We start from the raw sequence: 9,260 nt of genomic DNA, 5'->3' as shown, positions 1-9,260 counted from the left end.
CAACGATTCGAAGGTGGATGTAGTTGGGGGAGCCGGGTTGCAATTTCGTCAGGGGAGGAAACCCAAGTATATCCCCTACGATTTGAGTGACAAGGTCATCGACTGGAAGTCGATGTGGTTTTATATTAGGAATCTTTCTTCTTCCCTTCCTGCTCGTGCCTCTGGTCCTCCTGTGAAGAAGTCGAATTGGAATTCCAAGGGGAGTGGAAGGGACCAGGTTAACTTCCTTCTCGGGGAGATTGAGAGGTTGAAGGCAGATCATCAGATTTGTGGTGCGTCTGTGATTGTGAGCTGGTCGTTGCGCCGGATCCAGCCGCTGCAGTGGCGGGTCAATATGGACTTTCAGTACACGGGAGATGCGGATCCTTCCCGTTATACCCAAACCAGAGATTCACTGTCCTTTCTCTGCCAGGTTACATGTCAATGGTCAGGTGGCAGCAGGCGGCAGCTCTGCAGATCATCAATAAGAGCAGGTATTATAAGACCAGCGAGGCGGGCTGGGAGCACAGCCACGTCGGAAAAATCATCGCTGGCGGAGAGAGAAGGTGAAGCGGGCGTCTCGCTACACGCCGGTTTCCAGCCGGCTGCTGCGCCCGCGAGCTGCCCACATTTGCTACGCTGCTGCTGCGCTCGCGTGCGTGCTGCTTCCATTGGCCGCAGCGCTGCCTGCTTGCTCCCGCTGCCACCGCCCGCCATAAATGCTCACCACGCTGGCGATTCTCTCCGCCGGCAGCGGGCTGGGTTATAAGCCCTGCTCTAAACTCCCAAAGTCCCGATCCGACCACAACAACACTAGTGACTGCACAGATGCCCGAGTAAAAAGAGTTAATTCCCTAAATGCCGTCAAAATTTAAGTCAATCCCTTGAATGCCATCAAAATTTAGATCATCCCTTCGTTGCCATTGAAATTTTACTTCAATCCCCTCAACGCCATTTCTGTTAGATTTCGGACGGAAACCGTGAAATCACTGTACAAACACGTTAAACTCCGATCTGTCTATTTTTTTGTTCTGTTTCTACCCCCACCAAAACTATCCCCAAATCCAAGCGCCACCTCACTCCAAGGCCTGCCCGCACCCTCCCCCACCGCCGGTGCGCCGCCCACCCATCCCCCTACCTGCGCGCCAGGAGGGCGTTGCGCGAGGGCGGACCGGCGGCCCCGCCGCCAAGAGGCCCCCCGCGCGGTAGGGGGGCGCAGGAGGGCGACGCTCCCCGCAGGGGGCCGCCAGGATGGCGCTGTAGGAGGGCGGCGCAGGAGGGCGACACGCCCCCGCCGCCAGGAGGCCTCCCGCGCTCCTCGCCGCCAACCCGCGTGCCGCGGGGGTCATCTTGGACTCTAGCTCATCCTTGGCCGGGCCGCCCTTGGCAATGGCGGCAACAAACTCGCAGGCGCAGCCTCGGAGCGATGCATGGAGTGAGCCTCGCCGGCCGCCGCTAGCTTGCCTGCTGCCTGTGCGCGACCCCGCAGCGACGGCGCGCCGTTCCTGTTTTGCGCCGAGGAGCCGCGTTGCGTCAGGGTTGAGGTCATGCGCTTCGGGGGCGGGCGGGCGCAGGACCTCGCGCGCGCGTCGGAGCGGGGGGCGCGCGGGTGCTGGCCCGAGCGCCATCGTCTCGCTCGCCCCCGCCGGAGCCGCCATTCTCCCTACGTGCAGCCCGCCCGAGCCAGCGTGCTGCTGCTAGCCGCGCAGGGCGACAGAACTCTGTATGCCGCTGGAGCTGCTGCTGACTGATGACACGAGTGGAGGCCGGCGGAGTCTCGCACGCGCATGCTGCCGAGGCCGCTACTTGCCTTATTGCCGCGCTCGCACGGACGGCCGGCGTTGGGGCACTGCGGCTTCAACCTTCGAACAGCGCCGCACGTGGGTCCATAGCCGCTGCTCTGCTCATCTCGCTCACACACTGGGTGCTGTACTCAATTTGTTAATGGAGTTCATTTTGTAGGGGCAGTATTGTCTTTTCATCTTGATTTAACGATCTTTCTAACAGCCAAGTGATGGAATGGCATTGGAGGGACGGGGTTAAAATTTCAGTGGTAATGAAGGAATGGTCTAAGTTTTGATGGCATTCAAAAAGTTATCTTAAATTTTGATGGCATTCAAAGAATTAACTCGAGTAAAAAAACTCCAACCTAGTCAATGCGCAGGACAACCAGGAGACCTCTGCCATTCAGATGAATGTTACTGAATACTGACACCTCAATCGCTGACACTTTAGCCATGTGACCTAGACCGAATCGATCGAGTTCGTGCCAGGGCAAGCAGGGGCCATGTGAGACGCACGCATCCACCTCTAGCGTGCCGATCTCAGATGGGATTTACTGCTAAAATTATAGGCTTGTCTGCCCACTCTCCTTACAAAATACTAACAAAATGGAGTGCTACACAACTACTCGACAAGCACCACCTACGTACGTCCCCACAAATTTAACAAACCCCTCGCCCGATCCATCGACCGTCCAATTTTAAATTCGAAATCGTACACATTTTGAAAAAAACATCAATTGGATGGTGCAAATTAGCAGGAATTGAAAAAACTTAGTAGCTTCCGTACACACTTAGGGATGATGGTAAATAATCTTAAAATTTTACTTAGATAATCTAAGAGTCGGACCTCTAATAGTCTGCTAATAAGAAAATTATACTGGTTTTCCATTTAACTAGTAAAGTATGGATGAGTAGATGGCAATATACCCCATTATATACTTTTGGTTAAAATATATACCATCAATGATAATATAAAAATTCTACTTGACGACATCGTTTAGTGGATGGTTATGCCAAACATTCATATATTTGTAACAATCACATCCACTAAGAAGTTCCACTGAAAAAACACAAATAAAAAAAATAAAAAAGTTGCAACCCCATTTTCGATCTCAACATTTTTTTTGCACATGGATCGATTATTTATTTATGTACCTAACCGAGAGCCCGTCCATCATGATGCGACCCACCACCATGGTCCTCATCGCGGCCCGGCCCGGCCCAGGCCCGCCCGGCCCACCGCCACGGGCCGGCGCACCACGAACGCTCCCTCCGCGACGCCCATGGCGCTCTTGCACCCGTACAGGTCGAGCAGCCCGACCACCCCGCCGGCCGACGCGATGGACCACCGCCGGCTACCGGGCGCGCACGACGCCGACGCCGGCGCCGCCGCCGGGGACGGGAAGAGGCTGTCCATGAGGAGGCGATCGCTGTCGGGCCCCGCCGCCGCCGCGGCGCGCTCCCTGGTGCACTCGGCGAGCGCCGCGGCGAAGGGGTCCGCGCCCGGCGCCGGCTGGCTGCTGCCGGCGGCGCGCCGGCGGCGGGTCTGCTGGTGGTTCTTGTGGCGGGGCCGGGACGGCGGCGCGCGGAGGGGCGGGGGGAGCGGGAGCGGCGGCGCGGCCGGCGACGGCGGGGAGGTGCGCGCCTTGGGGATGCCCGGGTGGTGCTCCCAGGAGAAGGGCACGGAGGTGGCGCCGTGGCCGCGCGGGGACGGCGACGGCGAGGACGCCGCGGAGGAGGCCGTGGAGAGCGACGACGACGAGGAGGACGACGACGAGAAGGTGCGGTGGCGGCGGTGCGCTGGAGCAGGGGAGGAGGGATCCGTCGGAGGCAGCGGTGGCTGCGGCGCTCGCGCCTGGCCGGTCGGCATGGGTGGGGGAGCGGCGCGCGTGCGGTGGCCGGGCTGGTGCGCTGGCGAGCTTGGTGGAGGTGTGGGGAAGGCGGGGACAGAGGAGGGTGGATAAATACGGTGGGCGGGTTTTCGTTTAGGTCCCTGTACTTTGTCGATATCTGGTGGTCTACCTTGAGTTCCCCTTTGTTCTCGTACGATATTTTCTTTTGTTTTTGGAGGACAATGCAAGTTGCATTTTTTTTCTTTTGAAATGATTTCGTAGAGACTTGAACTGAAAATGTTGTATAAGCCTTTGTAAGTTAGAGCGAACAAGTGTATTATATATGTTCCTTTTGTATACCATTTACCATTCGTATTGCAAACGACGTGCTGATGACGTGCCTGCCCTCGCTAGGAGCTACTCCTTCCGTTCCGAACTATACTTTGTTTGATTTTTTAACCCCAAGTATGGTCACTCGTCTTATTTAAAAAATTTATGCAAACATAGTTAAATTTAAATCATTCTTGAAGATTTATTATTATTAAAGCAAGGCACAACAAAAAAAGTAATATTTTGTATAAATTTTTGAATAAGATAAGTAGTCAAATTTGAGATAAAAAAATAAAAAAATTATAATTTGGAACGGAGTGTGTAGTGGTTGTTGCCATTTTCAAGTAGCGTTTGGTTTGATGATAACTGCCTGAAACTGATGCCCATTTTGTTTACGTTAACTGTCGACGTTCAGATAGGGTCAATAGGGTAGGGGCACTGACGACGCGCATACTATAACAAGTTTCAGGCATTAACATCCAGGGATTCATCGGTTGCAGTCACCTAGATATGCATTGATCATATTGTCAGGCGAACATCGGTTATTATCTATTAGACGCCAATGGCAAACCATACAGTTTCATGACTCTGTTTCTTTGTTTTTTTGTGTGTGTTGGGGTGTGGGGCAGTATAGTTACATCTCTACAGTGTACACATAGTGTACAACTCTACAGTATAGAAATAAGCATCCAAATTGGAGCCGAAGATGACCCAAATCTGAATGATGGTTGGGAGCGTTTTGATACTATAATTGGTTACTTGCAAGGTCTTACTTTAATTACACTGCACTGCATTGTTTGACACTACTGATCGATTGCATGGTACGCATGCATTATTGTGCAGATAAGATCAACAGTTTCTCTGGCGATCGATACGGTGTCAGTCGTCGTCGTCACATACACACGTAATGGAGACGTGTAGTGGTTCTTGCATTGCCCGTAGAAGGCAGGACGAGTGGGCCGCGCATGTGGTAGTAGGAGTAGTGGTGGGGGCCGGCGGCGTGCCGGACGCCATGCGAGCTGCTGCTTCTTTGCGGACTGATGATTATTGGCTACCTTTCCTTCCTCTGCGGCTCTGCCATTTCTCTCGCTTTTCATTCGCTTCCTAGCTAGAATCCTAGATCATCCTTGTTCATCTCTTTTGCGCGGGTGTTTAATTTGCCGATCTCGCTTTACTCTTTTTAAATTAGTATATCTGCTTCTTCCACCCTCCTTCCTCGTGCTGCTCGATTATCTGATCCTGCTCGAAACGTCAAGCAGACAAGCAGCTGGCTCGATTCCATCGCATGGGTCGGGGGTCGCCGTCGTCAGGCGTCAGCCGAGAAGGAGCAGGTGCTCCTCGTTGGTGTGACGGAACCGTTAAATTAAAACTCTAAATTAAGCATAATGACTGTAATTTGAACACATCGAACGTATTAGCTTAATGGTTTAATTTGACAGTCCTTTCTCAACCCACGGCCCGATCAAAACAACACCGATAGTTCCTCGCGAAGGCGGGCGCAAATGGTACAAGCATGACAAATATTTAGAAATACAAAGAGGTGACATACGATAATAAACAACGAGTTTTACAAACCGAGTTCAAATACACCATGACTTACATAATTTACATAAAATGCATAATGTACAAACTTTACAATAGAGAAACAATTTCAAAATAAAAGAACCTGCAACTAAACTAACTCCCTGATTCAGGTTCAACACAACCGGTCAGACCGGTTCCCTACACCAGTCAGACCGGTGCCCCCCCGGCCTATACTAAACACCGGTCAGACCGGTCCACGCAAAACTGCAAGGCTGCACCCTCAGCCCTCAAGTGTGCAACCCGACGAACACCTAGCCTAGGGGTCTCGATCCACCACTTCCCACCCCTCTGCATCACGGCGGATGAATTTGACACAGTAAGGGCAGAAATCAATGTCCGGGTGACCTGAAATAAAATTTGGTGGCAACAAACCCTGAGCAACTAATACTCAGCAAGACTTACCTGACCAGTGGGTATAACTTAGCCCACATAACTAGACATGCAAGACATTTGGCTGGTGGCTATTTTGCAGAAAGGCGACTAAAGTAATTCCTTACTTTTATTATTTTAGCCCCAAATTCTATATAAATTAACTCTAATCTAATATTTGCATGAATCAACTATAGCAAACATGGTGGTGCAACCAATAGTAATAATACAATGTAATCATAACAATAAATATCATTATCAATCCAACATAAAACTATGATGTGACGCAGTGACCAAGGTACTCATATCCGAGGGCGACTGACGGCGAATCGATCCGATTTAACCTTGCAAGGTAGACCTAACCAACACGGCACGCATATGCCCCGTCGGACCACACGCACCAACCCTTTCCCTCCCCGCCTTGAACTACAGAACCGCCACAACTACATATAGTCAGCCGAGCTCAACGAGAGACCACCAAAAGTAAACATATGCATCCCGTTTCTCCGCGACTACTCGACTCGCCCTAAGGGGTGGTGATGAAGTTCTGTACTTTCGAAGCGAGGCTGTACTAGGCTTACCGGTTTCGACTACCTCCTACTCCCGGCATGCGGTTAGTACAATTCAAACATGAACAGCAGTGCCAACAACGGTACGGTCCTTAACCGACACAAACGGGACTAAGACACCCAGGAACCCTGTCCTACTATCATACCTACATATCCTCATCATTCTCATCTGGTCTCAATTCTCCATTCTTTCCATATCAAATTCAGCAACTCATGTACTGGAATATAATTATATCTCATATCTCGTGAGTAACCGGAAATTGCTCGACTTCTAAACATTCTATATCTCGCGAGTGTCAAGAGATCACTCGTCTTCTACCGGAAACCATTAAACATAGCACTTCTATCGGCCTATACACACTAGTATAACTCAAAGAAACCTAGGGATCATGCAACTAGGGTTTCCACCAATTCTTAAACCTAATGCACAAGTAATAGAGACATGGTGTCATAAATTTGAAATAATAGGTCATGCACCGGGGCTGCCTTGAGTCTGCTGCTCAGTACCGGGGTCAATTGGGCCTTGGGCTTGGTTCTCATGCCGCTCCTCCTGCTGCGGGGCTTGTCCCTGCGGCTCCTGTGGCTCCGCAACCACCTTGTATACCACCTCCTCCGCCGCGGCTGCTACACGTATGCATATGCATATGACATGAGCAATGCAGGCATGATTTACAAAAATTACAAATAACCAGTAACCGAAATCGTTTCCACCAATTTCCACCAACTACCCCTAACTAATCCCTCTCAGCCTCTGCCACACCGGTCAGACCGGTACCCACTACCGATCAGACCGGTCCTATTTAATTCAACCACGCCACCGGTCAGACCGGTCCTACCCAGACCACGAACTGGAATCTTTGGCGCGGCGAAAATCGCCCACCAAAATCAATACCCTTCTAGGAACTAACTCAGGGATGCTACTAAAGGTATTTGACCAGAGGGAAACACCTAATATCATCTAGAAAAGGAGATCGACCCACACAAGCCTTAATACCTTGAATGAGCTCCTTCTTGCACGAAGAACTCGAATCCAAAGCACCCCAGGGAGGGAATCGTGGAGAGGAGCGCGTCCCACCCCGATTTGATCTTTTCCCCGGCCTTGGATCCAATGAAGAGGAGGGATTTGTGGATTAGGGTTTGGGGGAAGAAAATGAGAGGGGGGGTGAGCTCGAGCAGGCGTGCTCAGCTCGCTGAGGGAGAGTGAGTTGGTGGAGAGAAGTGAGTGAGTGATTTAAATGTTGTGGGCCCAAAATGATGGAAACCGGCTCGACCGGTCAGACCGGTTCGGCTGAGCGGAGACTTAAACTTTGGTTTTGTGAAGTTTTGTCGTGTAGATTTGTAACTAATATTTGAGCTTAGTTCTAACTACAAGTAATTAACACCTGAGGTGTTAGACTGGGCTCCTGGCAAGCGGCGATCTGCCTGCTGCAGACGACGACGGCCGGGAGCATTTGAAGAATCGTCAGTGGCTCGGTGCACGACAAACTCCTTCCTGATCTGGCACTGGTAGGCGAACCACCCTGCTTGTCTGTAGGGCTGCACACTTGTAGCATCATCAGACATCAGCTGAGCTGACCACGCCGGACCAACTCCTGTCCGGACCAACTGCTGTGCTTGAGACAGACGGGTGTCTGAATCTGAAGATGGGACTGGGCAGGCTCCCATCATACTGATACAATACGGTGCCATCAGTTGACCTTGCTGCACTGCTGTCTGATCGGCAATCATCGTTTGGTGAGTGATCCTTTTCACTTTTTTTCAGCTTAACACACAGCGCCGCGCGCATGACTGAGAGGCTGCAGACGGTGCGGTCGGGACCGAGATCTGTCGACTTCGTTCTTGTCGTTTACAGAAGCTCTTTTTATGGCCGACGTGCGATCCAGATCGATGCTGAGTTTGACGGCTGTATCTCTGCTGCTGCTGATCTCGACTCCTAACCTGAACCTGACTACGGTTCGATCATTGGATATGGCCGTGTTTGGATTCAAAAATTTTATAAAAAAAATATCACATCGAATGTTTGAACATATGTATGGAGTATTAAATGAAATCTATTTATAAATTTTTTTGTATGGATGAGTTGTAAATCGCGAGATGAATCTAATGAGCCTACTTAATCCATAATTTGCAACATTGATGCTACAATAATCATCTGCTAATTATGAATTAATCATGGATTAAATAGACTCATTAGATTCCTCGTCATTTACAACACATCCCTGCAAAAAATTTTGTAAATAGACTTTATTTAGTACTCCGAAATAGTAATATTTCTATTTCAAAATTTTTTGGCCAAATGAACTGAACACGGTATATGACAACTGCAAACAGGAACTGAATCCCCTGGCCTGAAATCCAACTGCGCAGATCTTCTGGCCACTTGTACACACACGAAAGAAAAGGGAAAAAGAATTCGCGTTGCTACTAAGCTCTGCTACTACTCGTTTTGCTCTTGCGTCGGTCTGAAGAGAGCTGAGGCCTGAGGATCTCCATGAGCATCGCACTAACTGTAAGGCGCGCTGCAATTGCCGGAGGTAGATCCTCTGTTTCTGTCAGAGAAACAGGTTAGTGGTGGGATTAGTGACTGCCACTGCTGCTGCTGCTTTCTTGAGGAGCTAACGCTCATCATTGAACTCTCCGAAAGAACAAATGCTAGATTTAGTCCCACATCGAAAATTGATGGTAGGGGAGTCCAACATATAAGGCGGGGCAGTCCTCACCTATCAGGCTAGTCTTTTTGATTGAGTTAGGCCTGAGGCCTTGGTTGGTTGGGCTCCGGTGGACCAAGGCCTGGTAGGGCGCCGGCTCGTGGA

General features: G+C 50.6%; 1 protein-coding gene across 1 annotated transcript; it reads right to left on the bottom strand.

Annotated features, from left to right (window-relative positions):
- Nucleotides 1-2,675: 2,675 nt before the first annotated feature.
- On the bottom strand, nt 2,676-3,681 carry LOC120646129 (2-methylisoborneol synthase-like). Its single transcript, XM_039922836.1, has one exon. The coding sequence runs from the start codon at nt 3,631-3,633 to the stop codon at nt 2,965-2,967; it is 669 nt and encodes a 222-aa protein (XP_039778770.1). The 5' UTR covers nt 3,634-3,681; the 3' UTR covers nt 2,676-2,964.
- Nucleotides 3,682-9,260: the final 5,579 nt, after the last annotated feature.

This window comes from Panicum virgatum, chromosome 8K, assembly GCF_016808335.1.
Source record: "Panicum virgatum strain AP13 chromosome 8K, P.virgatum_v5, whole genome shotgun sequence".
NCBI classification, from domain to species: domain Eukaryota; kingdom Viridiplantae; phylum Streptophyta; class Magnoliopsida; order Poales; family Poaceae; genus Panicum; species Panicum virgatum.
Note: the sequence above shows the minus strand (reverse complement) of the source record. Positions and strands in the feature narration are given on the sequence as shown.

What these genes read in the sequence shown, in the direction of transcription:
- LOC120646129 (XM_039922836.1), bottom strand. Translation starts at nt 3,633, where the DNA reads ATGCCGACCGGCCAGGCGCGAGCGCCGCAGCCACCGCTGCCTCCGACG.